At 40.1% G+C, this 19,585-nt stretch overlaps 1 protein-coding gene across 6 annotated transcripts in view; it reads right to left on the bottom strand.

Moving 5' to 3' along the window:
- Positions 1-6,729: 6,729 nt before the first annotated feature.
- The window catches only part of Bulli (regulator of MON1-CCZ1 complex protein bulli), a 48,493-nt gene continuing 35,637 nt past the window's right edge, over positions 6,730-19,585 (bottom strand). For 3 of the 6 annotated variants that reach the window (XM_070096555.1, XM_070096551.1, XM_070096552.1), the window contains 5 exons: positions 19,318-19,514; positions 14,133-14,272; positions 11,220-11,374; positions 7,208-7,252; positions 6,730-7,010 (listed from right to left, as the gene is read on the bottom strand). In XM_070096555.1, coding sequence (XP_069952656.1) covers positions 6,931-7,010; positions 7,208-7,252; positions 11,220-11,374; positions 14,133-14,272; positions 19,318-19,514 — 617 coding nt within the window. In that variant the 3' untranslated portion in view covers positions 6,730-6,930. Of the gene's footprint in view, positions 7,011-7,207; positions 7,253-11,219; positions 11,375-14,132; positions 14,273-15,086; positions 15,184-19,317; positions 19,515-19,585 lie in introns of those variants that run through there. The other 3 variants (XM_070096553.1, XM_070096554.1, XM_053791676.2) reach the window with 2 other exon arrangements.

The raw sequence follows: 19,585 nt of genomic DNA on the forward strand, positions 1-19,585 counted from the left end.
CAGGGTGGCCCGAAAAAGAAAAACTTTCACCATCATTCCCATCACTGTGTTGCCAGAAGGGTGTTTTACACTACAGTTTTTAAACTGCAACATTAACACCCCTCCCTCAGAGTGTAGGCGCTGTATAATCCTATGGGTTTAGCGCTCCCCCATGATAATAATAATAATCAGAGTGTAGGCACTGTACTTCCCATCTCCAGTACTCAAGTCCAGCCTGCCAGTTTCCCTGAATCCCTTCATAAATGCTAATTTGCTCACACTCCAACAGCACGTCAAGTATTAAAAACCATTTGTCTCCATTCACTCCTATCAAACACGCTCACGCATGCCCGCTGGAAGTCCAAGCCCCTCCCACACAAAACCTCCTTTACCCCCTCCCTCCAACCTTTCCTAGGGATAGACTCAGAAGTGTCCCTGTTCGCAGATGATGTGAAGCTAATGAGAAGGATTAAAATGGATGAGGATCAGGCGGGACTACAAAGAGACCTGGACAGGCTGGACACGTGGTCCAGCAACTGGCTTCTCGATTTCAACCCTGCCAAATGCAAAGTCCTACCCCGCCTTCCTTCTGCTGCAGACTGATACACTCTTGAAGTCATTCTGTTTCGCTCCATTCTCTCTACATGTCCGAACCACCTCAACAACCCTTTCTCAGCCCTCTGGGCAACAGTTTTGGCAATCCCACACCTCCTCCTAACTTCCAAACTGCGAATTCTCTGCATTATAATCACACCACACATTGCCCTCAGACATGACATCTCCACTGCCTCCAGCCTTCTCCTCGCTGCAACATTCATCGCCCATGCTTCACACCCATACAAAAGCGTTGGTAAAACTATACTCTCGTACATTCCCCTATTTGCCTCCAAGGACAAAGTTCTTTGTCTCCACAGACTCCTAAGTGCTTAAATGTGATTTATAATTACATATTTATATTATCTTTTATTTTAGCAAGGTCAGCAGATGGGTTTATGAAGGATGAGGTTAACCATAGAACTGATGAAGGAAAAAAAGGTGACTGGTGAGTTGAGGTATCTGTGGAGACAAAAAAACGTGGAGGCAAAGAAGGGAATGTACGAAAGTATAGTGGTACTAACACTCTTGTATGGGTGTGAAGCTTGGGTTGTAAATGCTGCAGCGAGGAGGCGGCTGGAGGCAGTGGAGATGTCCTGTCTAAGAGCAATGTTTTTTTTTTTTAATTATCACACTGGCCGATTCCCACCAAGGCAGGGTGGCCCGAAAAAGAAAAACTTTCACCATCATTCACTCCATCACTGTCTTGCCAGAAGGGTGCTTTACACTACAGTTTTTAAACTGCAACATTAACACCCCTCCTTCAGAGTGCAGGCACTGTACTTCCCATCTCCAGGACTCAAGTCCGGCCTGCCGGTTTCCCTGAATCCCTTCATAAATGTTACTTTGCTCACACTCCAACAGCACGTCAAGTATTAAAAACCATTTGTCTCCATTCACTCCTATCAAACACGCTCACGCATGCCTGCTGGAAGTCCAAGCCCCTCGCACACAAAACCTCATTTACCCCCTCCCTCCAACCCTTCCTAGGCCGACCCCTACCCCGCCTTCCTTCCACTACAGACTGATACACTCTTGAAGTCATTCTGTTTCGCTCCATTCTCTCTACATGTCCGAACCACCTCAACAACCCTTCCTCAGCCCTCTGGACAACAGTTTTGGTAATCCTGCACCTCCTCCTAACTTCAAACTACGAATTCTCTGCATTATATTCACACCACACATTGCCCTCAGACATGACATCTCCACTGCCTCCAGCCTTCTCCTCGCTGCAACATTCATCACCCACGCTTCACACCCATATAAGAGCGTTGGTAAAACTATACTCTCATACATTCCCCTCTTTGCCTCCAAGGACAAAGTTCTTTGTCTCCACAGACTCCTAAGTGCACCACTCACTCTTTTTCCCTCATCAATTCTATGATTCACCTCATCTTTCATAGACCCATCCGCTGACACGTCCACTCCCAAATATCTGAATACGTTCACCTCCTCCATACTCTCTCCCTCCAATCTTTCATCACCTAATCTTTTTGTTATCCTCATAACCTTACTCTTTCCTGTATTCACCTTTAATTTTCTTCTTTTGCACACCCTACCAAATTCATCCACCAATCTCTGCAACTTCTCTTCAGAATCTCCCAAGAGCACAGTGTCATCAGCAAAGAGCAGCTGTGACAACTCCCACTTTGTGTGTGATTCTTTATCTTTTAACTCCACGCCTCTTGCCAAGACCCTCGCATTTACTTCTCTTACAACCCCATCTATAAATATATTAAACAACCACGGTGACATCACACATCCTTGTCTAAGGCCTACTTTTACTGGGAAAAAATTTCCCTCTTTCCTACATACTCTAACTTGAGCCTCACTATCCTCGTAAAAACTCTTCACTGCTTTCAGTAACCTACCTCCTACACCATACACTTGCAACATCTGCCACATTGCCCCCCTATCCACCCTGTCATACGCCTTTTCCAAATCCATAAATGCCACAAAGACCTCTTTAGCCTTATCTAAATACTGTTCACTTATATGTTTCACTGTAAACACCTGGTCCACACACCCCCTACCTTTCCTAAAGCCTCCTTGTTCATCTGCTATCCTATTCTCCGTCTTACTCTTAATTCTTTCAATTATAACTCTACCATACACTTTACCAGACTTATCCCCCTATAATTTTTGCACTCTCTTTTATCCCCTTTGCCTTTATACAAAGGAACTAAGCATGCTCTCTGCCAATCCCTAGGTACCTTACCCTCTTCCATACATTTATTAAATAATTGCACCAACCACTCCAAAACTATATCCCCACCTGCTTTTAACATTTCTATCTTTATCCCATCATTCCCGGCTGCCTTACCCCCTTTCATTTTACCTACTGCCTCACGAACTTCCCCCACACTCACAACTGACTCTTCCTCACTCCTACAAGATGTTATTCCTCCTTGCCCTATACACGAAATCATAGCTTCCCTATCTTCATCAATATTTAACAATTCCTCAAAATATTCCCTCCATCTTCCCAATACCTCTAACTCTCCATTTAATAACTCTCCTCTCCTATTTTTAACTGACAAATCCATTTGTTCTCTAGGCTTTCTTAACTTGTTAATCTCACTCCAAAACTTTTTCTTATTTTCAACAAAATTTGTTGATAACATCTCACCCACTCTCTCATTTGCTCTCTTTTTACATTGCTTCACCACTCTCTTAACCTCTCTCTTTTTCTCCATATACTCTTCCCTCCTTGCATCACTTCTACTTTGTAAAAACTTCTCATATGCTAACTTTTTCTCCTTTACTACTCTCTTTACATCATCATTCCACCAATCGCTCCTCTTCCCTCCTGCACCCACTTTCCTGTAACCACAAACTTCTGCTGAACACTCTAACACTACATTTTTGAACCTACCCCATACCTCTTCGACCCCATTGCCTATGCTCTCATTAGCCCATCTGTCCTCCAATAGCTGTTTATATCTTACCCTAACTGCCTCCTCTTTTAGTTTATAAACCTTCACCTCTCTCTTCCCTGATGCTTCTATTCTCCTTGTATCCCATCTACCTTTTACTCTCAGTGTAGCTACAACTAGAAAGTGATCTGATATATCTGTGGCCCCTCTATAAACATGTACATCCTGAAGTCTACTCAACAATCTTTTATCTACCAATACATAATCCAACAAACTACTGTCATTTTGCCCTACATCATATCTTGTATACTTATTTATCCTCTTTTTCTTAAAATATGTATTACCTATAACTAAACCCCTTTCTATACAAAGTTCAATCAAAGGGCTCCCATTATCATTTACACCTGGCACCCCAAACTTACCTACCTCACCCTCTCTAAAAGTTTCTCCTACTTTAGCATTCAGGTCCCCTACCACAATTACTCTCTCACTTGGTTCAAAGGCTCCTATACATTCACTTAACATCTCCCAAAATCTCTCTCTCTCCTCTGCATTCCTCTCTTCTCCAGGTGCATACACGCTTATTATGACCCACTTCTCGCATCCAACCTTTACTTTAATCCACATAATTCTTGAATTTACACATTCATATTCTCTTTTCTCCTTCCATAACTGATCATTTAACATTACTGCTACCCCTTCCTTTGCTCTAACTCTCTCAGATACTCCAGAGCAATGTGTGGTGTAAATATTACGCAAAAAATTTGGAGCATGGAAATTAGGAGGTGTAGAGTTACTAAAAGTACAGTGGACCCCCGCATAACGATTACCTCCGAATGTGACCAATTATGTAAGTGTATTTATGTAAGTGCGTTTGTACGTGTATGTTTGGGGGTCTGAAATGGACTAATCTACTTCACAATATTTCTTATGGGAACAAATTCGGTCAGTACTGGCACCTGAACATACTTCTGGAGTGAAAAAATATCGTTAACCGGGGGTCCACTGTATTAGTCAGAGGGCTGAAGAGGGGTTATTGAGGTGGTTTGTTCATTTAGAGAAGGAAACAAAGTAGAATGACTTGGAGAGCGTATAAATCTGTAGGGGAAGGAAGGCGGGGTAGGGGTCCTCAAAAAGGAGGGAGGGAAGGGGTAAAGGAGGTTTCGTGGGCGAGGGGTCTGTACTTCTAGCAAGCATGAGTGTGTTAGATAGGAGTGAATGGAGATAAATGGTTTTTGGGACCTGACAAGCTGTTGGAGTGTGAGCAGGTTAATATTTTGTGAAGGAATTTAGGGGAAACCAGTTATCCAGACTTGAGTCCTGGAAATGGGAAGTACAATGCCTGGAATTTGAAGGAGGGGTTTGGAATATTGGCAGTTTGGAGGGACTTCTAAACTGTCGTATCTGAGTGCCTCTGCAAAGGCAATGATTATGTATGAATGATGGTGAAAGTGTGAATGATGATGAAATTTTTTTCTTATTTTTTAGGTTTTTCTTTTTTTGGGGGGTCACCCTACCTCGGTGGGAAACGGTCGATGTGTTGAAAAAAACAAAAATGTGTGATGGAGGGAGGGGGTAAAAGGTTTTGTGTGCAAGGGGCCTGGACATGCAGTAGGCATGTGTGAACGTAGATAGGAGTGAATGGAGACAAATGGTTTTTGGGACCTGACGAGTGTTGGAGTGTGAGCAGGGTAATATTTTTGCGAAGGGATTCAGGGAAACCTGTTAGTCAGACTTAAGTCCTGGAGGTGGGAAGTACATGCCTGCATTTTCAAGGAGGGGTTTGGGATATTGGTTGTTTGGAGCAACATCTAAACTGTCATATCTGGGTACCTCTGCAAAGACAGTGATTATGTGTAAATGATGGTGAAAGTGTTGAATGATAGTGAAAGGTTTTCTTTTTTGTGTCACCCTGCCTCAGTGGGAGATGGCTGGAGCATTGAAAAAAAAAAAGTGTGTGAATTTAAACATGTTTAAGTGGTTATATGTTATGTACAGTGGGCAAAGTCAGGGTATTTCCAAAATGGATGGTAATATGCCACTGTGGATAAAATACTTTGACATTTCTTGAATATTTCCGAGTGAGTTGTCTCTGAATTCATTTTATCACATTTCAGCACACAATGATGCAAGGTGTAATGATAGTACATCTGGCAAAGTTTACATTTGGTTATGTCTACGTCAGTTGATGATGAAGACAACTTTCTGGTGTAAAGTTGTAGATTCATGACCCTCTGATGGCAACATTGGTTATTACCATGCACTGTATTATTTTATTTTCATTTTTTTTTTTTTCACTTTTTCTGGAGTCTTCTAATTTTTTACATTTTCCAGTAAGTGTTGTGACCCACGAGACCCATACCTTGTACTGTGTACGTATCACCACCCATTGTATACCACACATTACCCGTACTAACAGTGTAATCAATACTGCCCATGTCAATGGAAGAACCACCATCATATTGTTACAACCACTTTGAGATCGTATATAGAAGCAAACAATTAATTATTGATTTATTAGTCTTAAGATAGGCCTAAGTTTGCCCGAAATGCTCGGCATACAAAGGGGCTTTCTGAATGCACACCTAAATGTCACCCACCTCTGTACAAACATTGTATCATGCTGAAAAAATCTTTAATCTTTAACTAGGGGAAAGGAGTGAGAGTAACATGGCATGGTGGCCAATGGTAAAGATGGTATTCCCACGATGCAAAGCAGCTGCCTCAATTTTTTGTATACTGTGCACACTATCTGTACAGACCTGTTTTCTCATGTTTAAGCCTACCAGTCCTCTCATGCCAAATTTGAGACCACCTGAATATATACATAGATCTACACAAGCAACATTTTTCTCAATAATGTAGGTTTACATGGGAGACACTGAAAAGGTTAAGAGTTACGGACCTCAGATGTTATTATAGTGTTCTCTGATAGAGTATATGAGGCGTTGCATGGCAGAAAAGAATATGCGCCATGTTCAAACAACGGAGAAAAAACCAGGTATAGGGGAGATTAGAACTATGACACTTAAGTTACCATACTTTGTTATGGGCTATGTGCCTAACTTACAGATGTAGAAGACAATATCTACACATTCCCACAAAAAGATGACATATTAAAGAATCATCTTGTTCTTTTCTGCCATGCAATGCCTCATATAATACACCTACTTAATACTGGGTGTATTCTAGACTTCCTTCCTTACCTCTTCCATTGGTGATATACAGAGTACATAATGTGAAAATGAGATAATTGAAGGATATGTACAAAAACCAAGCAAACAGAGAGGATTTTTAATTGTGACCTACAAAGATCAAGCAATAATACAAATAAGTAACTATGTGTTGATAAACAGAAATTAAATTAAAGACCCTCTATTTTTTAAAAAATTAATCTTACTGTAAATTGAGAAACATATATATTAACCAAGTAAATTATTTTATAGAATTTCTTATTAATGATGTCTTGGCCATGCTTGCTCTAGGACTGCAGAGTTCCATATTCAGGAACATCACCAAACAGCTTCTTATAATGTTCAACATAAACATCACAGTGTTCACCTGCAACAGTAAGGTAGATATGTTAAGCAGAAAACACTCTACTACCCTTTGTTATTCGTTATCCCTTTATCAACATAAAGAGCTCTTACAGTACATAAAATAGTATGAAGATATTCATACACATTATACTCATTATACTGTAAGGAAGAGGAATATTTTTTAAATAATCAGATACAGTGGTACCTCGGGATACGAACTTAATTTGTTCCAGAAGGTTGCTCGAGCGCCGATACCAAACGAATCTGTTCCCATAAGAAATATTGTAAATTAGATTAATCTGTTTCAGACTTACAAAAGCACTTACATAAATACACTTACATAATTGTTCGATTTTTGAGCTGTTCGTATCCTGAGGTACCACCACTGTACTATCATTTATATAGCTAGATGTATTTGGGTTACTTTGTGATCCGAGAATTGTATCCCCACATTCCATAATTCCAGCCTCATCTACCTCAAGAACAGTGAAGGGTGGTCATAAAATTCAACAGCAGTAAAATATAAAAAATATGCATATGTGTGTGTTTTTGAGCATGTGAATTTCTATATGTATTTTAAGTTTTATATGTATACATGTGTGTATGAATATATGCCTATGAATGCATATCTGTGTATGGTAGGACCCCCATATTCATTTTTTCAAATTCAAATTCAAAGTTTATTCTCTATAAGGATTACAATGCTGAGTTTACAGAAATTTGGTTATTGTGTGGTTTATATGTAGTAAAATAGTGATTACAGAGTGTACCACTAGAACGCTTAGCATGGCTAGGCATTTCGGGCAGACTTAGTTTTATTCTTAATTGTAAAATATTACAAATTATGAGGTAAGTTGGTATTATGGCTGACTAAATACTAGTTTGTGAGTTTAGCAATGTGAATGCTTTTGTTTTGGCACAGTACATAGTTTCAGTATTGAAGTATCACAGGATTCATTATTTTAAGATTGAGATTAATATTTCTGTTTATGGTCAAATGAGTCGGTGAGTGTAAGTGTGAACCACCAGGTGGTATTCATATAGTTAGTTGACAGGGTGTATCAGGGAGATAAGATGTTTTCTAATGGTAGTTTTGAAGGTGATGAATGTGTCTGCAGTTCTAGAGTTCTCAGGTAGGGTATTCCAGATTTTAGGGCCTTTGACATACATTGAATTTTTGTAAAGGTTTAGTCGGACACGGGGAATGTCGTAGAGATGTTTGTGTCTGGTGTTATGCCTGTGGGTTCTGTCACAACTATCAAGAAAGCGTTTTAGGTCAAGGTTGATATTAGAGTTTAAGGCCCTGTAGATGTAGATTGCACAGTAGTAAGTGTGGATGTACTGAACAGGGAGTAAGTTTAGGTCTATGAAGAGTGGGGGGGTGTGTTGCCAGGGATGGGATTTAGTGATTATTCTTACTGCAGCTTTTTGTTGGGTTATTATTGGCTTTAGGTGTGTTGCTGCAGTTGATCCCCAAGCACAAATAGCATAGGTGAGGTATGGATAAATAAGTGAGTGGTATAGTGTGAGAAGGGCATTTTGCGGCACGTAGTTTCGTATCTTGGAGAGGATCCCAACCGTTTTGGATACTTTTTTGGTTATATGCTGGATATGGGTGCTGAAATTCAGGTTGTTGTCAAGGTATAAGCCTAGGAATTTGCCCCCATTATTTCTGGTAATTAGAGTGTTGTCATGGGAGATGTGTTCCAAGGACCTGCCGTGGATACCAAAACTGTGGATAGTAGCAAACCCTATACATGTATATAAGTCTTATACATACCTATTATAAAGTTTAATTGATAAATTATGCACAATAAGCTGAGAATTATCACTTTTTCATGGGAAGCACTTCACAGCTTCTCTTAGGCTTTGAAGAAGTGCCAGCTTTTATACTTTTGTGCTTTGGGGGCCACTATTATGCAAAATTTAGAGGTATTTTTGTGCCACAGTAAACCATGGATAATTGAAACCATGGATACCAAATCAATGGATACAAGGGTTCTACTGTATTTACATACAATTTTTTTCGGGTATGCAAATGGAAATGTATACTTATGCATATATAGCCTCTCCTCACTTAGCGATGGACAGTGGTACCTCGGGATACGAACAGCTCAAAACTCAAACAATTATGTAAGTGTATTTATGTAATTGCTTGTGTAAGTGTATTTTTGGGGGTCTGAAATGGAATAATATAATTTACATTATTCCTTATGGGAACAAATTTGTTTGGTATCAGCACTTGAAAAGGCTTCTGGAACAAATTAATTTGGTATCCTGAGGTACCACTGTACTTGTTTACCGACACCTCAGACTTATGACGGGCTCTCTGACCAGTATGCATGCCTAAATAATGTATATTAGAGGTGATTTCCTCAATTCTTTTTGTTACAATATACAGTACACTACTGTATAAAATTTAAAAGTATACCACAAATCTTATATATGGTACAAAGGTGACATTAAAACAATATCAAAGATAGATGACACAAACTGTACCATTATAGTATGCGCCTCACTTAGCGATGAATTCATTTACCGACGTTATCTTAGGAACGGAACTCCGTCGTTAAGTGAGGAGAGGCTGTACTAGTGTGTCAGTCATGTACAGTGGAACCTCAAATATCGAACTTTTTTCGGTCCAGAAAGCTGTTCGAGTGCCTTTACCGAATGAATTTATTCACATCAGGAATAATGTAAATTAGATTAGTCCATTTCAGACCCTCAAAAATACACTTATAAAAGCACTTACAAAAATACACTTACATAATTGGTTGTGTTGGGAGCAGTTCGATTTTTGAGGTTCCAATGTATTAGTATGTGACAGACACCTTATTTATTTATTTATTTATTTATTTATTTATTTAGTTAGAAATTTTAGCATACATACAGAGGTACAAAAAAAATACAGGTAAGAGCAGCATGCCAAAGCCACTTATATGCATAGCATTACGGGCTGGCTTAAAATTAACTTAAGATTAACTAAGCAATGATGAAATCAGTGATAAGACATTATTGTAAACAGATAACTATAAAGCACAAATGAGTATTACAAAGACAGGTCATATGGTTGCATGCATTGCTGTTCATTCAGTAGAATGGAGTATTCTGTTAGGTAGTGTATTTAAAAAAATAACAAAGTTAGACTGGGTCATAGGTTTAACATTTATGTGATATAATTGTGAGTAACATTTTGGATATACAATTTATAAGGTTCAGTTATTCAGTATTTATTTGGTTTTGAGTGAGTAAGTGAACTTTGAGAAGAAACTTGAATTTATAAACAGGTAGTGTTGGTAGACAGCAACCGCCCAGGGAGGTACTACCTTCCTGCCAAGCGAGTGTAAAATGAAAGCCTGTAATTGTTTTACATGATGGTAGGATTGCTGGTGTCTTTTGTCTGTCTCATAAACATGCAAGATTTCAGGTATGTCTTGCTACTTCTACTTACACTTAGGTCACACTACACATACATGTACAAGCATATATATACACACACACCCCTCTGGGTTTTCTGCTATTTTCTTTCTAGTTCTTATTCTTGTTTATTTCCTCTTATGTCCATGGGGAAGTGGAACAGAATTCTTCCTCCATAAGCCATGCGTATCGTAAGAGGCAACTGAAATGCCAGGAGCATGGGGAGAAACTTTTGTTTTTCCTTTTGGGCCACCCCACCTCGGTGGGATATGGCTGGTATGTTGAAAGAAAGAAAGAAGACACACCATACCCCCGGCTGGGATTGAACCCGCGGTCATAGAGTCTCAAAACTCCAGCCCGTCGCGTTAGCCACTAGACCAGCTAGCCACAATAAGATGAATCTTATTGTGGCTAGCTGGTCTAGTGGCTAACGCGACGGGCTGGAGTTTTGAGACTCTATGACCGCGGGTTCAATCCCAGCCGGGGGTATGGTTTGTTTGCAATCGTGTCATTACAATTTCTTGAGTAAAGAAGACACTTTAGTGATTACAGCATGTGTGTCTATAGGAAAATAGGTTCTGAGTTTCAAACACTACTCACAAACAATTTTCAGGAACAAATTAATGTCAAAGTGGGATACCAACTGTATTCATGAAAACTGTGAAAATTCACAAGTCACTCAGTGCTGTTAATTGTATACAAGCAAGTATTGAATGTCTTATCTTTGAAAGGTATGAACAGGAGTTAGCATTAGGGATAACATGACCAAATATAATAAGTAGAATTATATTGGTGATGAGTACTTATTTCCCACCTTTAGCAAAAGTTGCACTGCCACGAAGTCTTGTGTTGCGAAGCACAAAAAAGGTAAAGGTGGAGTAAAACACCTGTGGGTTGCCACTCACCATGGCAGCCTCCAGAAATTTACGAGCTGACACTGTCTCTCCGAGTCCCACACTCCGAGCATACCTGTGTAATAAAAAACACAAACAAAATTAATAACTGTGCACCACCTATATGGATTAAAAAAAAAATTCTGAATAGAATTTTCTGAGACCAATCCCGCATTCATATTTTCTTTTTTTTTTTCCTCCTTTCTCTTAGTTTATGTACCACTCCACCAGGGTGATCGGTGCATACAGCTCATTAAGACAGCAGTTCTACCAACCCAGGGTACCATATTATCCTGCAAACCCACAATTTGAGGGGAAAGATGAGAATATATCAAATTATACTGGACTGAAAATGTTGCTTAAAGTTTCCTCCCCAAACTGTGGGCTAACAGTAAATTGTTCCCACCATGGTATTGTGACTTATTCTTCACGACACCACATTAATGCAAACACATATTAAGTTATCCCATATTTACAAACAAATCCAACCTATCACAGCAATACTAGTTGCATGTTCCTGAATCATTTCAAGTTCCCCGCTAAGATATGACTCCTGTGGGCTTTGGGAATGTGACCCCTTGTGCTGACTGCAGCTTAAAATGCTTTTCTGGGTCACTCATCCAACTGGCTGACTTTTACTCTGATTATATATCCATGTCCCATGACCTGGTCCTGGCTCCCCTCTACTTTCTGTAATCAGTCATGTATAGCCTACTCCTGTTCTGCTATTTGCAGCTATACCCTGCTACCTAAGCAACTCCTACATCACTTCGGAACTTCCAAAGTGCCTAACAAAATATATCTACTTGAGATTGTAATTCTACACCTGTGTAGAATTACAAGCTCCCTCAGTTCTGAAGCTGTGTCAGTGACACCAAGCTTATCCAGCTCTGAAGCTGTGCAAATAACACCAATAAATAACAAAAAAAGGCACAATACCATGACTGGAATGATACACAAATAACCTGCACATAGAAGAGAGGAGCTTACTACGACGTTTCGGTCCGATTTTGTAAATGGTCCAAGTCGGACTGAAACGTCGTTGTAAGCTCCTCTCTTCTATGTGTGGGTTATTTGTGTATAGATAACACCAAGCTTCCCCAGCTCTGAGAATGACAGTCACAATACCAATTACATACCAAGAGTATAATTCAGAGGGCTGAGAAGGGGTTGTTGAGGTAGTATGAACATTGAGAGAGGGAGAAAAATAGAATAAAGAGGGTGTACAAATCTGGATGGAGGGAAGGAAGGATTGAAGGGAGGGGGGTAAAGGAAGGGTTGAAGGGAGAGGGGTAAAGGAAAGGTTGAAGGGAGAGGGGTAAAGGAAGGGTTGAAGAGAGGGGGGTAAAGGAAGGGTTGAAGGGAGAGAGGTAAAGGAAGTTTAGAGTGCTAGGGGCTGCAACATCCAACAGGATGTGGTTTTTATGATTTAACATGATGCTGGAGTGTTAGCAAGGTACAGTGCCTGCATTCTGAAGGAGAGGTGGGGATGTTGCAATTTGGAGGGTCATTTGAATTATTACGAGGTGTGTTTCTGGTAAGACAATGAAGGTGTTTTCTTCTTTGTCAGGTCGCCTTACCTTAGTGGGAAATAGCTGGAGTGTTAAAAAAAATTATTGTCACTCACTGTGTATCTACCTCTCTTAACTTTCCAAGGTATATAACAAATTCAAATCACCTTCCACAGTTTACACAAATTTAGGTAAATGTAAGAGCAAGTGAGAACATGTCAACCTTGAGAACAACCTACATCATTTTTCAATATTTTTAACCTAATTGTGATAAATATCTTCAACAAACATTCCTTTACAAGGAATAACAGAATAACTTTTTTTATTATTATTATTATTATTAATATTAACACACTGGCTGATTCCCACCAAGGCAGGGTGGCCCGAAAAAGAAAAACTTTCACCATCATTCACTCCATCACTGTCTTGCCAGAAGGGTGCTTTACACTACAGTTTTTAAACTGCAACATTAACACCCCTCCTTCAAATCGTTATAGCTCTAATATATAATTTTTATTTTTTATTATCACACTGGCCGATTCCCACCAAGGCAGGGTGGCCCGAAAAAGAAAAACTTTCACCATCATTCACTCCATCACTGTCTTGCCAGAAGGGTGCTTTACACTACAGTTTTTAAACTGCAACATTAACACCCCTCCTTCAGAGTGCAGGCACTGTACTTCCCATCTCCAGGACTCAAGTCCGGCCTGCCGGTTTCCCTGAACCCCTTCATAAATGTTACTTTGCTCACACTCCAACAGCACGTCAAGTATTAAAAACCATATGTCTCCATTCACTCCTATCAAACACGCTCACGCATGCCTGCTGGAAGTCCAAGCCCCTCGCACACAAAACCTCCTTTACCCCCTCCCTCCAACCCTTCCTAGGCCGACCCCTACCCCGCCTTCCTTCCACTACAGACTGATACACTCTTGAAGTCATTCTGTTTCGCTCCATTCTCTCTACATGTCCGAACCACCTCAACAACCCTTCCTCAGCCCTCTGGACAACAGTTTTGGTAATCCCGCACCTCCTCCTAACTTCCAAACTACGAATTCTCTGCATTATATTCACGTCTAATATATAAGTAATGTATTAATGTATTAAAAAATAGTCTAGCTGTGGCCTAAGACACAGTGTAATGACCCTTATTTATCTGACAATACGTTACAGACAATTACTGTAGGTTCCTCCTTATATATAAACTGACAAAGGTAAAAAAAAAAAAAAAAGACCGCCCAAAAATGAAAGAACACTTTATGCAAATCGGCTAACAAATTTCCTAAAGGAATAAAGAATATTAAAGTAATAGGCAGCACTCACCTGAGTGCTGGGGTGACCTGGTGCTGAGAGAGTAGCACTTCAATAATCTCATCGTGAGCTGTGTTAAGGCGACACAACATGTCCAGGCTCAGCTGCTGCCCAGCAGAATAAACACCAACAAGAGACAACAGCAGACAGGCCTGATTTAAAGGAATTACACATAACCTACCATCATAATGAGAAAATCCGGTCATGCTTTTAAATACACATCTTGTCCTATTGTACTTCTACTGTAACTACCTAAGTAACTTGCTGTGTCTTCACCATCTCTATTCAATCACTCCACAAAACTGAAGATCACTGAATCAATTTGAAATAATAAATCATACTTTTGAAATTGTACCATTTGTTCATTAGTTACCTTTCTTACTGTACATATGAGTGCATAAGAAATACTACTAATAGTCTATATCTAAATCTTAAATAACATTTAAGCATTAGGGTTAGTTTATCTGAAATGCATAGCACATTAGTGGCTTTCTTTTGTGCCTACCAATGTTTTACTACATGTAAACTATATTAGTTGTACAACATAAAGAAATAAAACTTGTACTGTATTATAAATAAAGTTTTACCTTAATAATAGACACAAACTTGTGACCTTTAATGATAATTCTTCGTCAACTTGACCTATCAACATAAAGAGTATTCAGGGCAGCATCTAAGGCTCTTTAATTTTTTTCATTTACATCAGTATGCCTTCCTACTAGTTGTATTTACAGGAGTTACAACTACCATTATCTGAAATACAGACCCATTTGTCCTCAACATGAATAATAATGACCTTGTAAATATTTCTACTTGATGACAACTGACAAATTCTCACTCAATACTGACAGGACTTCTTTTTTTATAACATTTAAAAACAAACCTTAAAAATGTTTATTTGAACATTGAGGTAAATAATACACAAAGAGAAAGACAAGGTAGACAACTACCTTTTGTTCGAGTTATGCTTCAGAAAATACAACAGGTGGAGTGAGCAACTTATGGGAAAAATTGAGTTACATTCCATGCCATCTATGTCATGAGATCAGCTCACTCAGACAAGCTGTAAGCAGAAAATTTTAGCCTAGATAATGGTCTGTGGTAAGTGTGGACAGTGTCAACCACACATTTGTTATTCCCACAATTCCATCTGCAACCACACTCACACCTGTCCTGGACATGACACCCTCATGGAGCTAAACTCACGAACAGGTACAGAAGGTGCAGACAAACTAGAAAGAAAGACAGACCCTTTTCCCTCATTGATTTGGGGTGGTGAGTGACTGACAGATTCTACCATGTAAAGTGATTAATATGGCATGTTCAAAAATATGCCACAATTTTACAACTGTATGAATGTGAAGAAGTGCTAAAAGATTATGTATTAACTAATGGTCTACTGTATATTTACAGAGAAGTGCTAAACTTATTAGGCTCATACAGCAGCTGGGGAATGGGAGGCAATCAGGTTTGATCTTAGGAAGAGAACAAATCCAATTCCTTAGGTCAGGAACTTTTACTAGCATCACGGCAAACTTCCCGCTTCAAAAGCAATATCTTTTCATTTCTATATATGAATGCTGCAGCGAGGAGAAGGCTGGAGGCAGTGGAGATGTCATGTCTGAGGGCAATGTGCGGTGTGAATATAATGCAGAGAATTCGTAGTTTGGAAGTTAGGAGGAGGTGCGGGATTACCAAAACTGTTGTCCAGAGGGCTGAGGAAGGGTTGTTGAGGTGGTTTGGACATGTAGAGAGAATGGAGCGAAACAGAGTGACTTCAAGAGTGTATCAGTCTGTAGTGGAAGGAAGGCGGGGTAGGGGTCGGCCTAGGAAAGGTTGGAGGGAGGGGGTAAAGGAGGTTTTGTGTGCGAGGGGCTTGGACTTCCAGCAGGCATGCGTTAGAGTGTTTGATAGGAGTGAATGGAGACAAATGGTTTTTAATACTTGACGTGCTGTTGGAGTGTGAGCAAAGTAACATTTATGAAGGGGTTCAGGGAAACCGGCAGGCCGGACTTGAGTCCTGGAGATGGGAAGTACAGTGCCTGCACTCTGAAGGAGGGGTGTTAATGTTGCAATTTAAACTGTAGTGTAAAGCACCCTTCTGGCAAGACAGTGATGGAGTGAATGATGGTGAAAGTTTTTCTTTTTCGGGCCACCCTGCCTTGGTGGAAATCGGCCAGTGTGATAATAAAAATAAAATATGAATGTATGATGACTAAACATGATGTCAATTTTTTTTTTAACAAGTTGGCCGTCTCCCACCGAGGCAGGGTGACCCAAAAAGAAAGAAAATCTCCAAAACGAAAATACTTTCATCATCATTCAACACTTTCACCTCACTCATACATAATCACTGTTTTTGCAGAGGTGCTCAGATACAACAGTTTAGAAGCATATATAAAGATACAATATAAAAAGTGACCTGAAATAAACAATATCAGGATCCCAATTATATATATACTATCCTATTACACATCCCATCAAACTGCCAATATCCCAAACCCCTCCTTTAGAGTGCAGGCATTGTACTTCCCATTTCCAGAACTCAAGTCCAGCTATACAAAAATAACCGGCTTCCCTGAATCCCTTCATTAAATATTTCCCTGCTCACACTCCAACAGCTCGTCAGGTCCCAAAAACCATTCGTCTCCATTCACTCCTATCTAATATGCTCATGCATGCTTGCTGGAAGTCCAAGCCCCTCGCCCACAAAACCTCCTTTACCCGCTCCCTCCATGAGGACGACCCCTACCCCGCCTTCCTTACTCTACAGATTGATATGCTCTCCATGTCATTCTACTTTGAACCATTCTCTCTAAATGACCAAACCACCTCAACAACCCCTCTTCAGCCCTCTGACTAATATTTTTATTAACTCCACACCTCCTAATTTTCACACTTCGAATTCTCTGCATAATATTTACACCACACACTGCCCTTAGACATAACATCTCCACTGCCTCCAACTGCCTCCTCACTGCAGCATTTACAACCCAAGCTTCACACCCATATAAAAATGTTGATACCTCTATACTTTCATATACGTATTCCCTTTTTTTTGCCTCCATTGATAACATTTTTTGTCTCCACATAGACCTCAATGCACCACTCACCTTTTTTTCCCCTCATCAATTCTATGGTTAACCTCCTCCTTTATAAACCCATCCATTGACACATCAACTCCCAAACATCTGAAAACATTTACTTCATCCATACACCTTCTCTCCAATGTAATATCCATTTTTTTTTTTATCTAAATCATTTGATACCCTCATCACCTTACTCTTATCTATGTTCACTTTCAACTTTCTACCTTTACACACTATTCAATATTCTCAGTATAATACCATAACAGTTGTGAGTGTGGGGGAAGTTCGTGAGGCAGTAGGTAAAATGAAAGGGGGTAAGGCAGCCGGGATTGATGGGATAAAGATAGAAATGTTAAAAGCAGGTGGGGATATAGTTTTGGAGTGGTTGGTGCAATTATTTAATAAATGTATGGAAGAGGGTAAGGTACCTAGGGATTGGCAGAGAGCATGCATAGTTCCTTTGTATAAAGGCAAAGGGGATAAAAGAGAGTGCAAAAATTATAGGGGGATAAGTCTGCTGAGTATACCTGGTAAAGTGTATGGTAGAGTTATTATTGAAAGAATTAAGAGTAAGACAGAGAATAGGATAGAAGATGAACAAGGAGGCTTTAGGAAAGGTAGGGGGTGTGTGGACCAGGTGTTTACAGTGAAACATATAAGTGAACAGTATTTAGATAAGGCTAAAGAGGTCTTTGTGGCATTTATGGATTTGGAAAAGGCGTATGACAGGGTGGATAGGGGGGCAATGTGGCAGATGTTGCAAGTGTATGGTGTAGGAGGTAGGTTACTGAAAGCAGTGAAGAGCTTTTACGAGGATAGTGAGGCTCAAGTTAGAGTATGTAGGAAAGAGGGAAATTATTTCCCAGTAAAAGTAGGCCTTAGACAAGGATGTGTGATGTCACCGTGGTTGTTTAATATATTTATAGACGGGGTTGTAAGAGAAGTAAATGCGAGGGTCTTGACAAGAGGCGTGGAGTTAAAAGATAAAGAATCACACACAAAGTGGGAGTTGTCACAGCTGCTCTTTGCTGATGACACTGTGCTCTTGGGAGATTCTGAAGAGAAGTTGCAGAGATTGGTGGATGAATTTGGTAGGGTGTGCAAAAGAAGAAAATTAAAGGTGAATACAGGAAAGAGTAAGGTTATGAGGATAACAAAAAGATTAGGTGATGAAAGATTGAATATCAGATTGGAGGGAGAGAGTATGGAGGAGGTGAATGTATTCAGATATTTGGGAGTGGACGTGTCAGCGGATGGGTCTATGAAAGATGAGGTGAATCATAGAATTGATGGGGGAAAAAGAGTGAGTGGTGCACTTAGGAGTCTGTGGAGACAAAGAACTTTGTCCTTGGAGGCAAAGAGGGGAATGTATGAGAGTATAGTTTTACCAACGCTCTTATATGGGTGTGAAGCATGGGTGATGAATGTTGCAGCGAGGAGAAGGCCGGAGGCAGTGGAGATGTCATGTCTGAGGGCAATGTGTGGTGTGAATATAATGCAGAGAATTCGTAGTTTGGAAGTTAGGAGGAGGTGCGGGATTACCAAAACTGTTGTCCAGAGGGCTGAGGAAGGGTTGTTGAGGTGGTTCGGACATGTAGAGAGAATGGAGCGAAACAGAATGACTTCAAGAGTGTATCAGTCTGTAGTGGAAGGAAGGCGGGGTAGGGGTCGGCCTAGGGAAGGTTGGAGAGAGGGGGTAAAGGAGGTTTTGTGTGCAAGGGACTTGGACTTCCAGCAGGTATGCGTGAGCGTGTTTGATAGGAGTGAATGGAGACAAATGGTTTTTAATACTTGACGTGCTGTTGGAGTGTGAGCAAAGTAACATTTATGAAGGGGTTCAGGGAAACCGGTAGGCCGGACTTGAGTCCTGGAGATGGGAAGTACAGTGCCTGCACTCTGAAGGAGGGGTGTTAATGTTGCAGTTTAAAAACTGTAGTGTAAAGCACCCTTCTGGCAAGACAGTGATGGAGTGAATAATGGTGAAAGTTTTTCTTTTTCGGGCCACCCTGCCTTGGTGGGAATCGGCCGGTGTGATAATAAAATAATAAATAAATAACTGAGGTAGGAAGCTAAAAGTTTATAAGAGAAAACATTAATAAAACACTAACCAAAGGCTTTGAGTCAGCCAAAACATGGTACTGGAGAAGCTGGTGTAGCTGGTAGAATTGATGCGCTCGCACCAGAGCATTAATTACCAACTCATAGAGAAAATGTTGAACAGTCACTCCAACAGCACCCAGAGAGCGTGTGTACTCAATTACCACACCCACTACTATCCTAGGTGATACATTTTTCTCACATCCACCTGCAGATACATTATTATATTCATGAGGAAGCAATAAACCTAATTTCACCTTGATAACTAATGTAAACATT

The sequence above is a fragment of the Cherax quadricarinatus genome, chromosome 54 (genome assembly GCF_038502225.1).
Source record: "Cherax quadricarinatus isolate ZL_2023a chromosome 54, ASM3850222v1, whole genome shotgun sequence".
Classification (NCBI taxonomy): domain Eukaryota; kingdom Metazoa; phylum Arthropoda; class Malacostraca; order Decapoda; family Parastacidae; genus Cherax; species Cherax quadricarinatus.